The sequence below is a fragment of the Erpetoichthys calabaricus genome, chromosome 10, assembly GCF_900747795.2.
Source record: "Erpetoichthys calabaricus chromosome 10, fErpCal1.3, whole genome shotgun sequence".
Taxonomy (NCBI): Eukaryota; Metazoa; Chordata; class Cladistia; order Polypteriformes; family Polypteridae; genus Erpetoichthys; species Erpetoichthys calabaricus.
The window spans coordinates 4,105,887-4,130,401 of NC_041403.2; the positions used below are offsets into that span (position 1 = coordinate 4,105,887).

The 24,515-nt window shown below is 46.6% G+C and overlaps 1 protein-coding gene across 1 annotated transcript in view; it reads right to left on the reverse strand.

Annotated features, from left to right (window-relative positions):
* dab1a (DAB adaptor protein 1a) overlaps positions 1-24,515 on the reverse strand; it is a 280,483-nt gene that overhangs the window by 73,826 nt on the left and 182,142 nt on the right. Inside the window, exon 3 of the mRNA XM_051932968.1 lies at positions 22,847-23,043. Within this exon, the coding sequence (XP_051788928.1) occupies positions 22,847-22,913 (67 nt within the window). The 5' untranslated portion in view covers positions 22,914-23,043. The remainder of the gene's footprint in view (positions 1-22,846; positions 23,044-24,515) is intronic.

The following is a 24,515-nucleotide window of genomic DNA, read 5'->3' on the forward strand; positions in this document are numbered from 1 at the left end:
GAAAAGTCTCTTTCTCTATCTCTCCTCTCCTTCCTTCCTTCCTTCCTTTCTGTTCCCTCCTGATTACTTAAATAGTCCTGTGATGGATGTAATTGATTAATTGCAAACAGGTGTTTTCCAGGATTGAGGCTGCGGTCTCCTCCCATCATCCGTCCCCCTTTACGGGGACGACATTCACTGACACACAAACAGCAAACGGGACGATGGAAACAAGACGCACATGGTACTAACACTGACAACACTATTACTACTATGTAGCCCCGCCACAATATCACGTATGTCGATATATTTGATCTCTTTTCGCTATTTTTCTCTTATCTCTAACCTGCTCTGCATGTGTATCGCATCAACGTTTTTGAATTCTTTATGACGTTCTACTTTGTCATCTACTCTTTGCCTTTTATTTCAAGCCCCGGGCCTGGTTAAATCTCTTGGCACAAAGTCTCGTCTCGCGGAACGTGAAAGTGTCTCTCTGAGAAAGTCTAGTCTCCCAAGATTTTTTTTATAATAGAGAGATGTATCAAACCAGCAGCCTTGAAAGATGGAGACTAACTGTACGAGATGGCATGTTGGCTTTTTTAAATTGGGGATTTTAAAGCATAGTAATAAAAGGAAAGGAGTTATTTTCCATTTGCTTTAAAAGAGGTCTTAGCGTTAAACAACAATCAGGGATCTCAGGTTTAAGAGTGAATGGGACAGAATCAGATGCAAAATGTTTTCAGAAGAACTGCTCCAAGAAGAAAAGGAAAAACAGCACCTCATAAATTGGTCTGGCTGCAAGTTTTACTAATAAAGACAAAAAGCTAACAATACAAAATTGAGAAATGGCTGATCTGGAGGCTTAGCGACAGGACAAAAGCCAGGTAATTGCCTGGGGCCCCAAACTGGACCCGCAGTTACAGACCCGGAAGTGACGTCTCCGTCGTTTCAGGACTGACTTCGTAAAATTAATTTTGGAAGGTTTCGGCCAAGCCCAGAAAGTAACGTCGGGTCAAGGACCTATTCAGAAATTAAGCGATAAAAATGAGAAGGAAAAAACAGTACATCAAACCAAATAATACGTAGCATTGTGAAGTTCAGAGGGTTTCTGCCATCACGTCGTGTCATACATCAAACTAAACAATACGGATCGTTTCTGTGAGATACACTGTTAACATTTACGTTGTGTTTGGGTCAGTGGGAACCATTTAACATGTCGACAAAATTAAAATCATCAAGATCTGTGTTAATTGAAAATTGCTTTTTGTTTATATTCATGAAACAAAGTATACAATACAATTAATTATAATGTTTACACCAGATTAGAGTTTAGTAAAACATCTTAATACATAATTCGCCTGCCTCCTCACTCACTCACTCACTCACTCACTCACTCACTCACTCACTCACTCACTCACTCACTCACTCACTCACTCACGTCCATCCGAAGCTGAATGCGCAGTCGCCTTCTGTGCAGCTGCCCAAAAAACCTTACGAGACCGACATCCAACCCCAACATCGCGGCAGGCGGCGGATTTACGGCCGCGAAAATTCAAAGAGAAAGGCGAATTTGATTAAAGCTCTAGATGCCTGAAAGGCGATTTCGACTACAGCTCGAGGCCTAATTACACATTCTGATTCAATTACGCATTCATTCAATACACCTATATCAGGTTTGTGGTGCTTCTACTTACTACTATTCCATATTGTACTGGAACATTCATCATTCAATATTATACTATAGGCCTGGAAAATTCATCAACTAACAGTACAAGCCTGTACAGTAATGAGTAAAGCGGACTACAATCATTACAAAACAACTTCTTCGCTACTTATCATTTGTTTTGCATACACTGCTGACACAAACTCGTGCCCGTTTCATCTTACGTTGTCGAAACGGGCTCTTTGTCTAGTTAATAATAAAAGTGATTACGTTTTTTAAAAATGTATGCAATATTGTTCTAAACCAATTTAGAATAAACATTTAAGCCAATCTAACATTTTTAAACATGTATGTGAAGAAAACGGCAATACATATTCTACACTGAATTATGCTATATATTAATTGTCTTATATAATGACTGCTGAAGGCCTGTGCGTTGGAGCTGGGGAGTCCTCTACAGCGCATCTTCAACCTGAGCCTGGAACAGGGGAGAGTCCCGAGGCTTTGGAAAACATCCTGCATCACCCCAGTCCCAAAGGTATCACGTCCTAGTGAGCTGAATGACTTCTGGCATGTCGCTCTGACGTCACATGTGATGAAGACCATGGAGCGGCTGCTGCTTCACCACCTGAGGCTACGGGTCCATCGCGCCCTCGACCCTCTGCGGTTTGCATACCAGGAGAAGGTGGGAGTGGAGGATTCCATCATCTACATGCTACATCGATCCCTCTCCCACTTGGACAGAGGCAGTGGTGCTGTAAGAGTTATGTTTCTAGACATCTCTAGCGCCTTCAACACAATCCAACCTCTGCTCCTTAGGGACAAGCTGACGGAGATGGGAGTAGATTCATACCTGGTGGCATGGATCGTGGACTATCTTACAGACAAACCTCAGTATGTGCATCTCGGGAACTGCAGGTCTGACATTGTGGTCACCGACACAGGAGCGCCGCAGGGGACTGTATTTTCTCCGGTCCTGTTCAGCCTATATACATCGGACTTCCAATACAACTCGGAGTCCTGCCACGTGCAAAAGTTCACTGACACTCTTATGGTGGGCTGCATCAGGAGTGGGCAGGAGGAGGAACATAGGGACCTAATCAAGGACTTTGTTAAATGGTGCGACTCAAACCACCTACAACTGAACACCAGCAAAACCAAGGAGATGGTGGTGGATTTTAGGAGGCCCAGACCCCTCATGGACCCCGTGATCATCAGAGATGACTGTGTGCAGAGGGTGCAGACCTATAAATACCTGGGAGTGCAGCTGGATGATAAATTAGACTGGACTGCCAATACTGATGTTCTGTGTAAGAAAGGACAGAGCCGACTATACTTCTTTAGAAGGCTGGTGTCCTTCAACATCCGCAATAAGATGCTGCAGATGTTCTATCAGACGGTTGTGGCGAGCGCCCTCTTCTATGCGGTGGTGTGCTGGGCAGGCAGCATAAAGAAGAGGGACGCCTCACGCCTGGACAAACTGGTGAGGAAGGCAGGCTCTATTGTAGGCATGGAGCTGGACAGTTTGACATCTGTGGCAGAGCGACGGGCACTGAGCAGACTCCTGTCAATCATGGAGAATCCACTACATCCACTAAACAGGATCATCTCCACACAGAGGAGCAGCTTCAGCGACAGACTGCTGTCACCGTCCTGCTCCACTGTCAGACTGAGGAGATCGTTCCTCCATCACACTATGTGACTCTTCAATTCCACCTGGGGGGGTAAACGTTAACATTATACAAAGTGATTGTCTGTTTTTTTTACCTGCGTTGTTATCACTCTTTAATTTAATATTGTTATTATCAGTATGCTGCTGCTGGAGTTTGTGAATTTCCCCTTGGGATTAATAAAGTATCTATCTATCCATCTATAGAACTGCTCTAGTTTTTGTCACTTATTATTATAAACGATGGGCCATCAAAAGAAAAAAAATTAAAATACTAATAAGAACACAAGTTATATATATAGCACCCTGCCCAAAATTCAGAAAGAACAACAGGAGCTATATAACATTGGCTACAAACAATATCATCACTAAATAAAGATAAATAAAGGATATACAAAACATTCAAATAGAATAAAAGACAATAATTCAGACTAAAATACAATATGTAATACTACAAAAAAAATCTTGAACAAATAACATAAATTGTGATAAAAATTCAAACCCGGAGTACCTGGACAGACAGAGGGGGTAAACTGAAAGAAGGGGCAGAATGTCAGGTCTGTTTAATGTCCTCCTAAACAAATGAATGGAGTCAGCTGATGTCAGTAATTTTGGGAGGTCATTCCACAGTCAGGGCGCTATATACAGCTGAAGGCCCTGCTGTCACCCACAGAGTGCAGGTTAGTGGGGGGCACAGAATGAGAGGACCTTAGTGGGCAGGTCAGTAACAGAATTTGATATTCAATCCTGTAAGACACAAGGAGCAGTGAAGGTGCAGCAGGATGGCTGGGATGTGCTCGCTGCTGCCAGCCTGTGTCAGGACTCTTGCAGTTGAATTAGTGCGAATAAAACAAACAGCTGGACATTTACAATCGAATGTCAGATTTTGCCTTCGAATTGGGGCTTCTTTTTTAAAAAATTCGAATTATATTTGAATAGCGACGGCCGATCCGACAGCCCCAGAACAGAATGAAGCGCTTTGTTTTCTACAGTTGTTGGAGATGCCGTTTGTCAGTACGTGTTAAGAAGAGAACAGGACGGTACTTTTGAATGAGTAAACGTAATTAGTAACTTTTTTGGGGGCAGACATTTACTCAAACGCGTTGTATATTGCGGCACTGAAGTAAGTCACGCAGTGATCGCAGCGTCCGCTTGTTTGTGTTGCTATTCACATGTTTTAAAGTCGGTGTAAATCGTTCCATGAGGTAATACTTACCCTGAAGGATCGCAATAAGGTGCCGTGAGAGCTGCGGTTGTGGAGAACTGCGTGGAGCCGGGACGGGAGGAGACATTCTAGTGCGAGGTACCGAGCTGTAAGTAGGAGAATACGAATTACAGTAGCCGGTTCAGTGTGGATTACGAAAACCCGCGACTCGGTGAGAAGATGCTGCTCACCGGAGAGACGGCCACGTCTGAGTGGCTATGGCTACACACGTGAGCGCAAAAGTGAGCGCGGATTTTGAAAGCTTCCTTCCGGGTCGCTGCGCGCACAACTAGGCGAGTGAGATGATTGGAGGGAGCAAGGTCAGGCATCCAATGGGAGTGGAGGAAGGAAATCACATGGGAGCGTATAAGTGTGTTGAGGAAGGACGTCAGGCAGGGATGCCAGATGCGCGGTCTTTTCGGTAAATAGAACTATTTTTTGAAAGCGCTCTTGGGGCCTGATTTACGCACCCCATTCGACAACTTCACTCCATCTTCTCCCCGTGACTTTGATAACAACAAAACGCATAATTGAAAAGACGTCAACAACTCCAAGGGGACAAAAGTCGGCCGCGCCATTCATTAGGCTGGCGCCATTGGGGAGTTCCAGCTGTCATTCAGAGGACCTGACACCCCTGAGGATGGTTGGCCCGTCTTTAGTGGAGGGGTGCGTCGTACTACTTTAGAGACGCCTGAATGAGGTTAGGAGAAGGAGGTACACGTTACCCTTGGCTTTGCCCCCTTGAGCTTAAGAGAGGGAGGATAAATATGGTGAGCAGGACCTCCAGTTTGATTCGATTTTGTGTGAAGAAGAAGGCCTGTTAATTACCTTGGCAGTGACATTCTGGTGACTCTGGTGACTCATATAAAGTCAGTAGACGGATTGAGAGAGCATGGGGGGTCATGCAGTCGCTGGAAAGGAGTGTGTGGCGCTCCCGATATCTGCAAAAGGATGAAGGCCCAAGTCTTTAGAGTCCTGATGCTTCCTGTCTTGCTATATGGTTGTGAGACGTGGACGCTATCCAGTGACCTGAGACAAAGACTGGACTCCTTCATGTGTGTCTCTCCGGAAAATCGTTGGGTACCTCTGGTTTGACTTTGTGTTGTTCATGGAGTCCCCAATGAGGAACATTATCTCCATTGTGAGGGAGCATCAGTTGCGGCACTACGGCCATGTGGCGTGATTCCCCGAGGGTGATCCAGCTCACTGGACCCTCATTGTTGGCCTTGTCCAGCCACTCGAGTCTCCAAGGGGACACCCACGTAACACCTGGCTATGGCAGAGAGAGGGTCATTTCCGGAGGGTGGGACTGGACCGCGTGTCTGCCTTGGGGGTTGCCAACCAGGATCCCGAGCTGTTTCGTCGTGTGGTGGGTGCGGCAACACGCTGTACCAGTGCATGCCCCCCAATATGACTTGAAGTCCTGGAGGGTCAGCCGGAGGGCAGGTAAAGGGGAATATGACTGTTTGTTTTTGTGTTGGACTCTTGTCAGCCCTTTGGTGGTCTGTTTTGAGCTGCCTCAATATGGGAGTAGGGAATGTGAGTTTTTGTTCCTTAATCATACGTTTTCTTCTCATTTTTTTTTTTAACTATTTATTTTTACACATTAACGGAGAAATAATAATAATTCTTTACATTTATGTAGCATTACTCAAAGCACTTGTAGTGAGTGGGGAGCTCCTTCAACTACCACTAATTTGTAGCATCCACCTGGATGATGTGACGGCGGCCATGTTTGCACCAGTCTGCTCACCACACGTGAGCTAATGAATGGTGAAGTGGTGAGAAAGAGAGAGCCAATTAGAGACAGGGAATGATTAGGGGGCCAGAATGACCAGGCCATGGTGGGCAATTTAACCAGAACATTAGGATACACCCTACGTTTTAGAAAAGGATGCCCAGAGAACTTTTCTGACCACAGAGAGTTAGGACCTCGGTTATACGACTCATCTGAAGGCCATTTTTACAGCACGGTGTTCCTGTCACTTACAGTTAGGTCCATAAATATTTGGACAGAGACAACTTTTTTCTAATTTTGGTTCTGTACATTACCACAATGAATTTGAAATGAAACAACTCCGATGCAGTTGAAGTGCAGACTTTCAGCTTTAATTCAGTGGGGTGAACAAAACGACTGCATAAAAATGTGAGGCAACTAAAGCATTTTTTTTAACATAATCCCTTCATTTCAGGGGCTCAAAAGTAATTGGACAATTGACTCAAAGGCTATTTCATGGGCAGGTGTGGACAAGTCCGTCGTGATGTCCTTATCAATTAAGCAGATAAAAGGCCTGGAGTTGATTTGAGGTGTGGTGCTTGCATGTGGAAGATTTTGCTGTGAACAGACAACATGCGGTCAAAGGAGCTCTCCATGCAGGTGAAAGAAGCCATCCTTAAGCTGCGAAAACAGAAAAAACCTATCCGAGAAACTGCTCCAATATTACGAGTGGCAAAATCTACAGTTTGGTACATCCTGAGAAAGAAAGCAAGCACTGGTGAACTCAGCAACGCAAAAAGACCTGGGGCCTCATGTATAAACGGTGCGTACGCAAAGAAATGTTGCGTACGAACCTTTCCACGCTCAAATCGCGATGTATAAAACCTAAACTTGGCGTAAAGCCACACACATTTCCACGGTAACTCATACCTTGGCGTACGCAATTTCTCCGCTCGGTTTTGCAGACTGGCGGCACCCAGCGTCAAAGCAGTGCTACTGTTCCTGTGTGGTTACTCTTTCTTAGATCCACATCCACGGCGGCGGCTTTATCAAATACACTGAAATTAACTGCATATTGTTTATTAGTGTAACGCATCTGATTGTAATTAACCTGCAGCAATATAATGGTCCAGGGAATAGCCATAGTATTCTAAATACCATAACTGCTTTAGCGTTGTAACTCTCACTGCATCTTCTTCTTCTTTCAGCTGCTCCCGTTAGGTGTTGCCACAGCAGATCATCTTTTTCCATATTACTCTCACTGCACCACTCAGAGTATTTATATCACTGTATCTGAGTGGGGAATCACAGCAGCAGCTGATCGGAAAGAGAATTATCAGGAATACAGCATGAAGCAGACGCTGCCTGAGCCACAGCAAAACACTTCAGAGACTTCCCTGTACGGACTTCGCGGTTTAGAAAAAGTTTCATCCCAAGAACTCTAAACGCACTAAATCAGTCCATCAAGTGCTCCTTGTAGAACTGTTTACTTATAAGTACAATCACCTCACTGTAAACTTGGGATACAGTTATAATATTGCACAACCTGCGCCACTTTATAAAGCGTGTATTTACATATGATGATATCATTTTTAAGATGAAATGCAGCAAAATATGTTGATTATATTATACAGCTAAAACTTTAACTTCATTTAAATAATCTGGATTGTTAATAATTAAACATGTGAGGACACGGTGCCGCAGCGCTAGCTAGTTCAGGGATTGTTCCTGCCTTGCGCTGTATTCTTGCTGGTGCTGACGCGACACTGGAAAGATAGACGGATAGAATAATTAAACACGTACTACGAAGATATTTCAATGTTCCTTAAAAGTTTTGAAGAATCGGCGTTCTAAGCTTACAGATGGCTTAACGTCTATTACAGAGCTGATTGTGTGGCGATTGGGTATTTGGAGAAAGAAAAGTAAGGACAGGAATTGGAGGTTAGTACGTTTGAAAGAGACAGTACTGCTGTGATAAATTATTTAATCGAAGGTCGCACATGGCGCAGCAAGACTCTTGCGTGAGACATGAACAATCACTGCGCCACCGTGTTCCCATGTTTAATAACATGCTTTCATTCCTATCATCATGAAAATGATATCACGTATACATCTCAGTATTTTAATTATTCAGAGAGCTGTAATATCACGAATGTAATGGATTCTGTGTCCTGTCGGAGAAAGAGAAAGAACGGAAGCACGTAGTGATTCACACACATAGAGCACATAGAAGATCAAACACAGAACAAAGCATTTAACGTGCTACTTGAGAAACTAGTAAAATAAACGATTTTAAGATGAAGTTTATGATGTTCTACATTAATGGCAAAATAAACTACGTGATTAAAGTGGAAATTTCGAGATTAAAGTTGACATTTTGTGCTTTTTTTCCCACTGTGTGCCTATTTGTTTTGTCTGTACCCTAATAAGCTTTCATGTGACACTCAGACGGTGGGCTATGACTTGCCTTTTCACGGCGACTTTGATATGTGATTTCTTTTTTATTTCGGGCACTGTGCGACTTTGTGAATTTGATCTTTCGAGTTTTTCCGACACTATGTCACTCGATCAACTTTCTTTTGTTGATTATCCCACTGTTTAAACCAACAAATAGTACGTTTTTCCTTTGCCTCCACTTGGTATTTGCTGAAATTCTTATATTTTCCCCCGTGCTTTTCCCATTGTCTTTTCACAGAAGGCTATTTATATTGATTTGCATATTCAAAGAGGCGTAATTCTGGGAGGAGTTGGGGCGGGACAGAAGGCGCATGCACGTGCGTTACTTTTCGCGCTGATCGGGATTTACTGTATGTAGTGGAAGAACGTGAAAGTTTGCGTATGTACAGATTCCTGCATCTGGATTTTTCTGTGCGTACGCACATTCCCGCTTTTGTGCTTACGCCATATTATAGTGTGAGTTCTACGCACGGCGTTATACATGAGGCCCCTGGATGTCCACAGAAGACAACAGTGGTGGATGATCGCAGAATCATTTCCATGGTGAAGAGAAACCCCTTCACAACAGCCAACCAAGTGAACAACACTCTCCAGGGGGTCGGCGTATCGATATCCAAGTCTACCATAAAGAGAAGACTGCATGAAAGTAAATACAGAGGGTGCACTGCAAGGTGGAAGCCACTCATAACCCTCAAGAATAGAAAGGCTAGATTGGACTTTGCTAAAGAACATCTAAAAAAGCCAGCACAGTTCTGGATAAACATTCTTTGGACAGATGAAACCAAGATCAACCTCTACCAGAATGATGGCAAGGAAAAGTATGGAGAAGGTGTGGAACAGCTCATCATCCAAAGCATAGCACATCATCTGTAAAACACGGTGGAGGGAGGCAGTGTGATGGCTTGGGCGTGCATGGCTGCCAGTGGCACTGGGACACTAGTGTTTATTGATGATGTGACACAGGACAGAAGCAGCCGAATTAATTCTGAGGTGTTCAGAGACATACTGTCTGCTCAAATCCAGCTTGATACAGATGGACAATGACCCAAAACATACAGCCAAAGCAACCCAGGAGTTTATTAAAGCAAAGAAGTGGAAAATTCTAGAATGGCCAAGTCAGTCACCTGATCTTAACCCAACTGAGCAGGCATTTCACTTGTTGAAGACTAAACTTCAGACAGAAAGGCCCACAAACAAACAGCAACTGAAAGTAAAGGCCTGGCAGAGCATTAAAAAGGAGGAAACCCAACATCTGGTGATGTCCAGGAGTTCAAGACTTCAGGCTGTCATTGCCAGCAAAGGGTTTTCAACCAAGTAGTAGAAATGAACATTTGATTTCCAGTTATTTAATTTGTCCAATTACTTTTGAGCCCCTGAAATGAAGGGATTGTGTTCAAAAAAATGCTTTATTTGCCTCACATTTTTATGCAATCGTTTTGTTCACCCCACTGAATTAAAGCTGAAAGTCTGCACTTCAACTCCATCTGAGTTGTTTCATTTCAAATTCATTGTGGTAATGTACAGAACCAAAATTAGGAAAAAGTCGTCTCTGTCCAAATATTTATGGACCTAACTGTATGCATTGGGATCCACACACAGACCACAAGGTTAGCGCCCCCTGCTGGCCTCACCAACACCAAGCTTTTTCAGACCGTCAAGTGGGTGATCCCTTTTGAAGGGCAGGTGGTGTGGCTGCTTATCAGTGTGACTGATTGATTTTTTTTTTCGTTACTTCAACTGATATTTTGATATCACTTATTTTTTTTTTTTGTCGTTTTTGTTTTCAACATGTCAGTGCCTACCTCACTCACCCTGATTTATCCTCCATATGACTACTCAGTGTGTCAAGGCCAAACCATTGCAAGGTATATGGTGGGTATGGGATGTCGCAGGCAGTGCTAATTTTAGGTTTTGATGCTAATTGGTCCTCAAGCAGCACTCACTCACTCACCACCAGAACTACAACTCCCATGCACCCCTGTGGGCATCCAAATAGGAGCCATACCAGAGGGGTGCTGCCACCCAGTGTATTGGGGAGCACATGGCTCTGAATGGTAGTCTCCCTCTGTCCTTCCCCTATAATGGCTTCCCAACCTGGCCGGGATGCCCATCCATCTGTATAATCCTTTACAACTGAATATAAAAAATTCTTTACTTACTTGCATACAGCAGTACGTCCAATAAATCCGATTACCCAACGGCACTATAACTGATGCCCATTGCTTTAGGAAATTTCCTGGTGAAACCGTGTAACACAGATAATGCTCTCTATATGTACACGAGTAAGTACCTCTATTGTACATCATGTTACTTACACGTTGTAAACATAATTTATGATGTTGTTTCCTCTAGGCGTTTCATTTAAATTTTTGTTTTTAATTCTTATGCCTGTTGTTTCTTTTGTACATATTGGTGGGAAAGGCGAAGACGTCAATGACATTTCATTGTACAGACATACAATGATCATACAGCTCTTTCCTTTTTTGAATATTAGCAGACACATTTGACTGACTTGTCACTATAAAGCATCTCCTTAATGACCCCACCAATAGGAGGCAGCAGTGCAGTTTGAGGCTCTCACTGCCACACGTGGATGGCAGAACACTCGATGGAGACTAGCGAGAGTAAAGCGTGCCACTGTAGTAGTAGTAGTAAGTATGTAAGTAGTACGGTCACATGTATGTGTAGGTGGGCAGCCCTCATTCCAAGGCTCTCTGCAGCCCCCGCGCCAGCTCAACTCACCAATAATTTCCTAAAAAAACATAAAGAAAAAGCTGCTGTCTTTTAAAAGGAGGAAACGATTCCGCTTCCCAAGGGCCAGAGAGCGCTGAACAAAAGAGTCGGAAACAAAGAAGAACAAGGAGCTGCATGGAAAAACAGCTTGATATTGGCAGGAACACGGCTGCCCTGCTCATGCTGCACACACACGCGCCTGTCAGAGTGAGGAGGAGGAGGAGGAGCTGCTCTGCAGAGGAAGAGGCCATGTTATATAGCGCCTTTCACATTTAGTGAGTCGGTGCTGCTTGGCCTACTGCTTATGTAGTGTCTTTTGGAGTGGACAATACCAACTCGGTACCCTGTTGGCCCAAAGGTAAGCAGCGGTGCCCTTCAGGGTTTCAGGTGGCAATGCAGTGACAGCCACTGAGTACAAAGCTGTTCAGAGAGGGGGGCACTGCAGGGGGTTTGCGATTTTGAATGCCCAAAGCCAAGAAGACCCTCTACAAAGTCCACCACTCTCTGTCCTCACAGGAGGTGCGGTGGTAGTGCTGATGCTTTGCAGTAAGGAGACTGTGGACGATTGTGGGTTCGCTTCCCGGTTCCTCCCTGTGTGGATAGCGCTTTGAGTACTGAGAAAAGTGCCATATAAATGTAATGAATTATTATTATTATCCACATCCATCTATTTACACAATTGTCACCTGTCATCGACCGAGGGAACACAATGTCCACAAAAGAAATGCTAGGGCTCCAGCTGGGTCACCCCTCTTAATAAATGCAGGGTCCCAAACATAAACAGGCAGACATATTTACGAGAAGTTTTACAAAACAGCCAAGTAAGGCCGAGGGTAATTCAAGGGTGGCATTTTTACGTCAAAGCTCCGTCGCGCAGTGTCCTCTGCCTAGAATGAGATGAGCCCTGTCGGGAGCGCCTTTGGTTTTTCACTGGATGGGGCGGAGTCACTGGCCCTCATTGGGCAGACTTCGTGGCCCGGAGTGGTAGTGACACGCCCCGTGACTGCCCCCTGGGGGAATAAAGAAAGAAGTGCCACCTCCCTGCATCTAAAAAGGCACTGAACAGTTTCTTTCCCAGAAGCCTCTGTGCCCAAATGGCTCAGCATAGCAGGGCACCCCACTCTCAGTCATGGAGTGAGATGGACAGTCCTCCCTTATTTAAGCACACAGGACGGCCAGGAGAAGTGGGCATGAATGAACCAGGCAGGCAGCCGTAACTGAAAAAGCCGCAAATCTGACTGCCTTTGTTGCCATCTTTAATCCTGGCATCCCCATAGAGCAGGGGTCTCCAACTCCAGTCCTGGATGGCTACTGTGGCTGCAGGTTTTCATTCTAACCCTTTCCTTAATTAGTCACCAGATTTTGCTGCTAATTAACTCTTTGCCTTAATTTTAACTGATGCACAACTTAAGACGGGCGGCACGGTGGCGCAGTGGGTAGCGCTGCTGCCTCGCAGTTGGGAGATCTGGGGACCTGGGTTCACTTCCTGGGTCCTCCCTGCGTGGAGTTTGTTCTCCCCGTGTCTGCGTGGGTTTCCTCTGGGCGCTCCGGTTTCCTCCCACAGTCCAAAGACATGCAGGTTAGGTGGATTGGCGATTCTAAATTGGCCCGTGGGTGTGTTTGTGTGTGTCCTGCGGTGGGTTGGCACCCTGCCTGGGATTGGTTCCTGCCTTGTGCCCTGTGTTGGCTGGGATTGGCTCCATCAGACCCCCATGACCCTGTGTTCGGATTCAGTGGGTTGGAAAATGGATGGATGGACAACTTAAGACTCAGGCCCCTTAATTTCGTTTTTTCCTGAATTAGCAACCGAACAAAATGTAGCGACACATAAACAACAACCTGCGTCCATCACACAATAACTGAAAATCAAGAAAGGTGAAGGCCTCAGTAATGTTGATCTGCTCAGGTCCACAAGACATTCTGACAGCCAGCGCTCTTAAAAATGGAAATGTCTGCCAAGGCAGAAGGAGCGCCATGGAATTAAATAACGGCTTTAATTAGCAATGAGAATTGGCTTCAAACTAAGAAACTGAATGAAATGAAGTTGGTTGGAGTTTGATGCCCCGACTTAGTTGCTCATCTGTTGGCTCACTTGACATCGAATTTATGTTTAGGTGCCATTTAAGGAAAAAAGAATCAATTCGGTGGTTTAGAGTCTCAAGAACAGTCAATTAAAATAAAGGGAAATAGTGAATTAGCAGCAACAACCGGTCACTGATTAAGAAGACAGTTTGAATGAAAACTTGCAGCCACAGTAGCTCTGCAGGACTGGAGTTGGAGACCCCTGATGTAGAACAATGGGCTGAGCTACTAATGGACATGGACCTGCAGGTACTGATGGACGCCGGCAGCACCACACGTGGACACAAAGGCAGACGTAACGGACGTGCAGACTCGCACACGGGCCCCCATTGCGATTTCTCCACACCTGTGACACGCACCGGACCCACATGGTGTCTGACCTCCTGAGATCGGATGCTGGCCCGTCCTGTACGTGCTAAACAATTCCCATCGCTTTTATCTATTTTGAGATAGAACAGTCCCATCAGGACTTGGCTCAAGGATGCGACTTGCTTGCCGTTATTTCTGCGCAGAAATCCCCAAGGATGAAGTGAATGGACACGGGGGTTGACTTGTAGCGAAGGAAGAACATTTGTTCACCCGTAGATTTTATTTGTCTCGATGACAAAGCAAGTTGGCGGTTCAGTGGGCTGGCGCCCTGTCCAAGTGTTGCTCCTGCCTTGTCCCGGATTCTTGCTAGGATAGGCTCCAGCTTCACCACAACCCTATTCTGAATAACCCAGTTTAGAAAAAGGATGGATGTGTGTAACCACTAGAGGGCGCCACTGAGCCTCACACCTCCGGTACATTCAGGTGGAGGTGGAGTGGTGGCTCTGAGGCTAGGGATCTTCACTGCCAATCGAAAGGTTGCCGGTTCGAATCCCGTAAATGCCAATAGGGGCTCTGTTGGGCCCTTGAGCAAGGCCCTTAATCTGCAATTGCTAAGCGCTTTGAGTAGTGACAAAAGTGCTATATAAATGCAAAGAATTATTATTATTATTATTCAAACCTAACACGGTCACGGGTTCAAATATCATCCCTTTTATTACTCGCAGTACCTTACTGAACAGATAGGAACAGTCCAAGCACCAGATATTCAGATAATTCCATTCCTCCTCTCTCCTTCCACTCCTCCATGAGTACACTGACTGCCAAGCCGAGGCGGAGCGGACCGGGAAGACTACCAGTGCTGGGCCGTGGTCCACCTGAAGCACTTCAGATGAAACTTCCATAAAATAAGGGTTATACGTTACTGCAGCACCCTTTCGTGGCACCTTAGGACCCCGACAGGGTTGCGTGCCAGAACATCCGGCAGGGTACTGAAGCCCAGGGGTGCTGCCAGCCAGAATATCAGGAGGGTAAAAGACATCCAGATGTTGTTGACTCCCCAAGTCCATCCATCGTGTTGGCCCTTTCAGCTGGGTTAGGATTCCTGTTCCATCCCAACAAGAAAGCCCGTCCATCCATTTTTCTTCATTATGGTATCCCAGCGGGTGGCACGGTGGCGCAGTGGCTGCCTCGCATTTAGGAGACCTGTGGTTCGCTTCCAGGGTCCTCCCTGTGTGGAGTTTGCATGTTCTCCCCGTGTCTGTGTGGGTTTCCTCCCACAGTTCAAAGACATGCAGGTTAGGTGCATTGGCAATCCTAAATTGTCCCTAATGTGTGCTTGGTGTGTGTGTACCCTGCGGTGGGCTGGCGCCCTGCCCGGGGATTTGTTCCTGCCTTGCGCCCTGTGTTGGCTGGGATTGGCTCCAGCAGACCCCCATGACCCTTTAGGTCGGATATAGCCGGTTGGATAATGGATGGATGGATGGATGGATGGTATCCCAGCCAGATAAGGAATCCTCCTCCATCCCCTTTGGGACGCCTGTCCATCCAGTGTGGTACTCACCTGTGTCAGCGTCATGCAGCCCCCTCTGAACCTCCAGATGTGCTTTTAAAATATCCAGCACTGCTCCGTCCCACAGGCTTCAATGATTAAAGCTCAGAAATCATCAAGCAGAAATAAATACATACATTTAATTAATTGAGCAGCTTGTTCAAGTGAGCGGGCCCGTGCGCTTGGGGCTCTGTTCCTGCACTGACCCCACCAATGTTGTCAGAGTCTTACATCCACACTACTACATTTTAATTTAAAAAAACAAAAAGGCAGCTTTTAAACTAAAATGATCTTCGCCATGTGGCCTGTAGGGGGCTCTCCAGCTTCCCCAAACCCGACACAGGCAGACACAACAGCAAGTCCAGCACAAACACAATTTAATGCAAGGTTAATTTGTGGGAAACGCTTCCTTAATCATTTACCACCATCCACGCACAGCACATAAGTCCAGAGCACTATAATGAAGCACACAGCAGTGAAGCACTTTGCCTCCATTTCTCTCTCTCTTAACGTCTGCCTCTCTCACTCCACCGTCTTCTTCCTCCCAACTCAGGCTCCTGAAATGAAGGCAGCGGGTTTCTTTTATGCTGCAGCGTGGCCTAGAAACCCGATAACATAGGACTCACTAGTCCCTGCAGCACCCCCTGGTGGCACCCACAGGGCTGAGCCACAGAACTCCATTTCCCATGAAGCCCTGTGGGAATGTACTAACCCAGGGGGGGGCTGCTGTCTAGCAATCCAGGAGAGATAATGCCCTCTTTATGCTCTGTCCTTCCACTTCATAGGCGTCCCAGCTGGGTACAGTAACCCAGTGGTCCACCACAGCCCACACTAGCACTTTCACATTATTTGTGAAGATTTCTCCATCCAAACTGAAAGAGCTGAAAACGCATAGACATTCACCTAAATTGGGCGTGCGTGCATCAGCAGAAAAATCATTGAGCGGTTGGCAGCGTCATTGACCAAGCGATTAATTGCAAAGCTGTAGCGGCCGGTAAATTATTTGCCCTTTTTGCACGTATGCACCATTCCGACTGTTCAAAATGCAATTCAGATGCATCTAGGAAAGCAACACAACACGCGTCACGGAGAGCAACTCCTCTGTGCCTGCTACGCTGAACTATGTGGTTTGTTCCATGAAGGGTGCCCAGCCGGTGGAATGAGACGTCTTCACAAGTGGGACCCAATCAGGAAAGGGCTACACAATGAGCGTGAACCAATCGGAGCGCAATTAGAGTCTGCGTTTTTCACAGCTCGATATGTTCATTGCCATTCCAGAAGTGAACAGCTCTGGAGGGTGTCTGGTGGTGGTCTGCTTTCTGAAGACCCACAGTCAGACGTCAGATGCGACCCCCAGTGACTCCTTCTCCTGCCCTTAAGTGGCCAGAAGCTATACTGGAGCAAGAGGTCATCGGTTGTCCCCGGGCACTTCCTGCATCTTCTGGCAGTTCCAGCATCTCAAACCTCAGCAGTCCACCATAATCTCCATTGCCTCCACACTTCTCACGTCACGTCTTAATTACTGAGCGAGAGCAGAGCCTCAACCTGCAGACGAGGCCGGCCTAATCACGGCACCGATTACAGAATTAGTGAACACTGAGCGCCAGTAAATACAATTAGAGATGTCTGATTAACTGGAATCAATAACTGCAAAGAGTGCATGAAAATATTCCAGGAAGACCCGCAGGAGGGCAGCAGGGCGTTGTGGTTTGGGGGGGGGCGACTGCCAAAATCAGCTATCAGGTAATTAATACTGCGCCACGCACCAGTGCTCACTTTACAGCAGTGCCAGGATGAGCCCAAGGTAAATATGGACAGCACCCCAGGGAGCCCTCATTAGGCAGAGGCAGCTCAGTAATTACAGAAAGCACCCATAAGAGAGGCAAGTGCAGCATCTGGGTGCAGGTACTTCATACAAATGGGCAGCACCCAGAAGACGGTTTGGTATAACAGGGCAGCACCACGGAAAGCATAAGGTATGACTGGACAGGACTGTGAAGAGCAGCCTATGGAAATGGACAGCACCATGGAGAGCATCCAAGACAGATCTCTGTATTGGATAAATGGGCAGCACCCATTTTTAACTGGCATGATCCTAGAGAGCAGTCTAGACGAATGCACAGCAGCCCAGGGAGGGATGGGCAGCCCTGCCAGGCCAGTAATTACACACAGCACCCATAGGAGAAGATGTCCAGTACCTGGGTGTGGGGTACTTCATAGAAATGGGCAGCATCCTGAAAAACATGCAGTACAGCTGGACCGCACTGTGGAGGGCAGCCTGTGCAAACCTCAGCACCATGGAGAGCACCCAATGTAAGTGGACAACACCCAAGACGTCTCTGTAGAAATGGGCAGCACTTTCAGAAGATTACTCTATAAGTAGGCAGCACCCAGTTTAGATTAAGAGGATCAAGGAGGATAGTATATACAAATGGACAGCATCCCAGGAAGCATTCATTATGGAAAGGACAGCCCAGTAATTACAGAGACCACCCATAGACGAGGCTATGGTACCTCAGTGTCGGGTGCTTCATGTAAATGGGCAGCGCCCAGCATAACTGGACAGCATCATGGAAACACGCAGTATAGCTGGACAGGACTGTGGGGAGCAGCCTATAGAAATGGACAGCACCATGGAGAGCACCCAAGACAGATCTCTGTACAGTACTTTACATATGGGCAGTACTTTGAGATGCATATTGTATAAATGGAGAGCACCCTTCTGAAATTGACAGGGTCATAGAGAGCAGTCTGTACAAACGCACAGCAGCCCAGAGAGCGCTCATTAGGCATGGGCACCCATGCCAGGCCAGTAATTACAGACGGTACCCATAAGAGAAGATGTCAAGCACCTGGGTGTGGTGTACTTCTTACAAATGGGCAGCACCCTGGAAAGCATACAGTACAGCTGGACAAGATGGTGGAGAGCAGCCTGTGCAAACCTCAGCACCATGGAGAGCACCCATGATGTCTCTGTATAAATGGGCAGCACTTTCAGAAGCTTATTGTATAAGTAGGCAGCACCCGGTTTAGATTAAGAGGATCATGGAGGATGGTATATGTAAATGGACAGCATCCCAGGAAGCATTCATTATGGAAAGGACAACCCAGTAATTACAGAGACCACCCATAGGAGAGGCTATGGTACCCGGGTGTGGAGTACTTCATGTAAATGGGCAGCACCCAACATAGCTGGACAACATCATGGAAACATGCAGTATAGCTGGACAAGACTGTGGGGAGCAGCCTAAAGAAATGGACAGCACCATGGAGAGCACCCAAGACTGATCTCTGTACTGGATAAATGGACAGCACCCATTTTAAATTGGCATGATCATAGACAGCAGTCTAGACGAATGCACAGCAGCCCAGGGAGGGATGGGCAGCCCTGCCAGGCCAGTAATTATATACAGCACCCATAGGAGAAGATGTCCAGCATCTGGGTGTGTGGTACTTCATAGAAATGGGCAGCACCCTGGAAAGCATACAGTACAGCTGGACCGCACTGTGGAGAGCAGCCTGTGCAAACCTCAGCACCATGGAGAGCACCCAGTGTAAGTGGACAACACCCAAGACGTCTCTGTAGAAATGGGCAGCACTTTCAGAAGCTTATTGTATAAGTAGGCAGCACCCAGTTTAAATTAAGAGAATCATGGAGGATAGTATATACAAGTGGACAGCATCCCAGGAAGCATTCATTATGGAAAGGACAGCCCAGTAATTACAGAGACCACCCATAGATGAGGCTATGGTACCTCAGTGTCGGGTGCTTCATGTAAATGGGCAGCGCCCAGCATAACTGAACAGCACCCTGTAAAGCATGCAGTATAGCTGGACAGAACTGTATAATCGGAGAGCATCATAGAGGGCACCAAGCTTACATGAACAGCACCCTGGAGAGCACCCAGTGTAAATGGACAACACCCAAGGCAGATCTCTGCACAAATAGGCATCACTTTCACAAATGGGCATCTCCTATAAATGGACAGCACCATGGAGAAAACTCTGAACAAGTGGGCAACACCATAGAAACACCCAGTGTAACCATAGAGGACCAGGGACAGCAGTCAATACAAATGGATGTCATCTCGAAGAGCACCCATTGTAATGGGGACAGTGCCCAAGACAGATTTCTGTGCCAATGGACAGCACCTTGCAGAGCATCCCATATAAAATGGGCAGCACCTCGGGACCAAATGTACAAATAGGCAGCACCTGGACAGCACTTTCTGAAAACAGATGGTACTCGATATAACTGGATAGAACCATCCACAGAATGGACAGCACCCTAGTGTGGCACGTGACAGGGTGCTATCTTGTTTACATGCTGTGCCCACTGTATGCCAGTGTAGTTTAGCTTCCCTTTCCTGTACCAACTCCTTGCCAGTATGGAGGTAACTGCAATGCAATGTGACCAGTTGTGTGTCAGTGCATTAGCTGCAAAGAGGTTATGCCCACTGTTCTGATGTTGATGACTGAGTAAATACAGGACTGGCATGCAGGCTCAGGCAATGAAAATGCTGTATTTTGCTGTGCCAGTGCAGAGGCAGTAGAGTTTATGTCCACTATGCGGCACTGGTAATAACAGTTTAAACATGGTACTGTCACAGAGGCTTAGTCAAAAGCACTGTGTGCCAGTGCAACACAGATGCTGTGCCCACCGCATGGCAATGCACACATATACAGTACGTGTACACATTGCAGTGGTTGAGGCAGAGTGGTGCAGTGCAGTGCAGATGCTGTGTCTGCTGAGTGCCAGCTCAGTGGCAGAAAATAAATTGGGAACATTGTATGCCAGGACCAGGGCCAAGGTATAGAAGGGATTGGCACCCAAAGCAAGTCCTCATCACTGGTGTACAGAGATTGATGATCCAGTAGAGAGTCTGTACCTCTTGTGTGCCAGTGCAGTGGCTGTAGAGATGTAATGCCTACTTCATGCCAGTGTCGGTGAGAGAGTAAATACATAACCTAAATACAGATGGAGGCCATTATGTTGTGTGCCTTTATAGAGAGATTATGCCCAATGTGTGCCAGGGCAATTGGAGCACAGAAGTTATACCCACAGTGTGCTGAGGCTGATGACAGAGTAACTATATCACCAACATACAGATGGAGGCCATGATATCATGTGCCAGTGTTGTGGCAATGCAAATGTTATGCCTACTATGTGTGAGGGTTACTTATGGCTTAAACATGGGACTGGCACTGAGGCTGAGACAAAACCATTGTGTGCCAGTGTCATTTTAAGTAGTATAGTGTAGATGATGTGTTGGAACAGAGGTGATGCCCATCATATGCCAATACAGAGGGCTTGAAATACAGAAGGAGGTCATGCTGTTGTGTGCTGGTACAGTCTCATCTCAGAGAGTTTATGCCCAATATGTGCCAGTGCTGATGTCAGAGCAAACAAGGGAGTCCCACCCTGGCCAAGGCCATTCAGCTGTGTGCCAGTGAAGTTCAATGTGGATTTGGTGTTTAAGTGCCAGTGCAGTTGGAGTTAAAATATTATACCTACTGTGTGCCAAGGTTGATGAGAGTATACAGATATGATGTGGCAGCAACACTGTGTGCCAATATAGTGCAGAATGGTATAGATGATGTGCCTGCTGAGTGCCACCACAGGAGACCATGACCATGTTATGACCATGGCAAGGCAAACAAGGAAGTGGCACCACAGGGAGTTCATAATTCTGGATACCAGTGTAGTGCATCACGGATGTGGTGCCTACTGACAGTGAGAGATTAAAAATGCAACTGTCACACAGAGGAAGGCCATGCCACGCTGTGCCAGCGCAGTCACTGTGCAGAAGTTATGCCCACTGTGTGCCTGTGCAGAAGCTATACCCTTGGAGGTGATGAGAGTGAATGGTTGGCCCACTGTTCCCAGAGATGAAGGTGGCACGAACCCTTTAGAAGAGCTTTGATTTATGAACTGCGAGATGCCATCTCCGTCTCACGCTAAGCAGTATTAATACATGTGCTGTTCCTCGCTGATGGCAGCCTGGAGCTGTCACTTCTAATAAAGGAAGAGTTCCATTGTGGAGAGTCGGCACTGCAAGCTGCCCGTGTCTACGAGTCCCGCAGTCAGCAGGACACCTCGTGCCAGCCGCTCTTACCCAGAATGTGCCCTTGCTTGCAGCTTTCAACAGTAATAAGCCTGAAGAAGGTATGTGCCACATCCAAGACGTGTGCATTATGATGTACTTCTTGAACCCGAGTCCTGGTGGGCAGCACACCCCGTCATTGGAGTGTTTGTCCTGCCCCCGACCAGCCCCCACGCTAGGGTGATGGCCTCCTGTCCGTCATGTTTCATGTGTGGATCTCCTAAGGTGTGTCACACACACCCTTATGTGGTCACCAGGGATCACCAACTGACCCTGGTCTAACCTTATATAGTGCCTTTCACCCATATAGGCTTTGACCTGGGTGGTAGCTCTCCATGATAGGTGCTATACAGAACACAACACTAAGTCATTGAGTTTATGTCTATCGTTATAGAATGGAACACCTAAGCTGGACAACACTGGGCGAGGCTCAGTGGGCCAAAGGGCACTCTGAGTGACACTGCACAGGTGAACAGAGATGGGCACTTGGACTTGTCACCAGTGTCTGCGCATAAGGGTGACTGCTGACTGGCTGTCACCCCGGTTTGAGTGCCCATCGGTCTGTGTGGCTGCAGGACGGCTAACCAGCAAACACCACGCTACTGGGCAGAGCATCACAAACTACAAATACCCTGGGTACTCCTGTCCTCACCAGTCTGGTCAATGGTGTTTCTGTGCCACCAGCTGGCACTCTGAAGGGCGAGACGCCACACAAATCAGATGAGTCCTGGATGTTCAGCAGTGGCCCGACCCTCAGAACAGCCGGCCTAATGTGAGGTTTGAAGTACAGGTGGGCATTGAAGGGGCTCAGTGGCATGGACTTGCTATGCTATGGGGGGGTAGGTAAGGTGGCAATTTGTTTTGTTGATGCCACTCACTAGTGAGTGGCACACTAACTCAGTCTGTGTTAACATGAAGAATGACAGCAGAAGGTTGTTAATTATTAATTTTTACAATCTGTTATGAAACAATGATCTGGAATTGGATCCTGAAGCTTTGGATGGCATGCAGCAGATGCACACACACACTCACACACACTGGCACCACGTTGCCCACACTCACAGTCAAAAACTGTGCCTTGACATCTGCTGACATTTCCTTTGATGCCACAGATTTGTGACGTTCAATCCAACAACCACCCACTACTGCTGAGTGCCCCTTATTCTGTGCCCGCAGGTGTTGACCCAAACCCCTAATTCCCCCCACCCAGATCCCTATATCCCATTAATTCAATCTGGGGAGTCCAGCCTCCAGGCCCTCTTATCCATGGCTTGCTCATATCCCACTACTGCCACCAATATGGATACGTCAGGCTGCTGCCTCCCTCATTCCCACTAGCAGTACAGGACCACTGGGGGGCGCCCTCTTGGCCGCTCCTACCTTTCCTCCTGGATTCCTTTCGTGTGCTGGTTTTGACAGCTGCCTGGAGTTCTGTCTCCGTTGACATCCTATTAAGTCCTTAGTCGTCTTCAAACAGACCCGATGGTGGACAGAGGCTCATTTAGAATTGCTCGACCGCGACTCCGTCCTGCAAAGCTCTAGCCAAGACTCTGCATGTTCATCATCGCTGTCGAGTGCTGCAAAGAGACAAAGAGAGAGAGAGAGCAGACAAAGTTAGCGCCAACTAGAGGAGCGGCAGGGAGACGCGTCCAACAGGGTCCGGCCCGGTGTGGACGGAAAAGAACGAGCGTCCCGTACTGAACTGAACAAGCAGGCTGACATCCGCTGTCATCTGACCCCTCGAGACTCCTTTTGTCCTCTGATGTCTCTTTACTGCCCCCCTCCCCCCATTCTCTCACCGCCTGCACCTCTTAATATTGGGGTCCTTCCATTTTCTCACGTCTCCCTCTCTCAACATTCACACTTCTGCTCTTCTAGGCACCATCCCTGTATTAACTGACTCTTCCTTGATTCCTCGTTCTCCTCTCCTTTTTCACTTCCTCCCTTCATATTTAACTCATTACAATTATTTTAATTCACCATCCTTTCTTTTTCTTACTCCTCTTTCGCTCTCTTTTCTCCTCTCTGCTTCTCTTTAGTTATCCTTGCCCCCCCCTCTTCTTGTGTTTTTATTTTATTTCTTCCGCTGTTTTCTCATATTCCTGTTCCTCACTCCTCTTACACCTCTGTTTCTGCACTCCTCCTTTTTCTTTTACTTCTCATTCTCCCCTTTCTTCTCCTCCTTGTATTCTGACCTGTCACTCCTCTTACACTCCCAGTCTTCTTTGCTGCTTTCCTTTACCCATCACTCGTTACTCCTCAGTGTCCTCACTCTTCTATTTCTCTTCTTTCACCCGCTGTTTCCTCACTTCTCTCTTTCAGTATTCCTTCACATCAGTCCTCTTACACTCTTCTTGTTTCCCTTGCTACCTTCATCCACTCACTTCACCTTCACTCCTCCTTCTCCTGTCTTACTGTTCTTTCATCCGCTGTCTTCTCGTTTCTCCCTCTCTTGATATATTTCTCCTCCTCACTCCTTTTGCACTCTTCATCCTCTTACTTCTCCTTCACTCCTCGTCGTCCCTCACTTGCACGTCTGTTCATTCACTCACCTTTTTCATTTCTTCATCCCGATATTTCTACTCCTCACTTCTCTGACATGTTCACTCCATGTTTTCATCTCTTTATCCTCTTCTCCTTTATTCCTCACTTCATTCCTTTGTTTGTCCCTCTCTTGATATTGCTACTCCTCACTTCTCTTCTTCTCCTCTGTTCCATCACTATTTATCCTCCTTCTTCTCTTTTACTTCTCCTTCTCATCCCTCTTTCCTTTCTATTCCTTCACTCACGGTTCTGAAATTCTTCCTCTCCTCATATTTCTACTCCTCACTTCTTTCGCCCCCCACTCCTCTCACTTCTTCTTTACTCCTCTTTCTTATCCCTCCGTTTTTCTCACCCCTCTCTTCATATCTGCTGCCCTCTTTCTTGCTTTATCCCCCTCACTTTTTCTTTACTCCTCATTCTCCTTCCTTTTGTTCTTTCACTTACCCTTTCATATTTCTCCCTCCCTTTACATTGCAACTCCTCACTTCTCTTTCACTCCTCTATT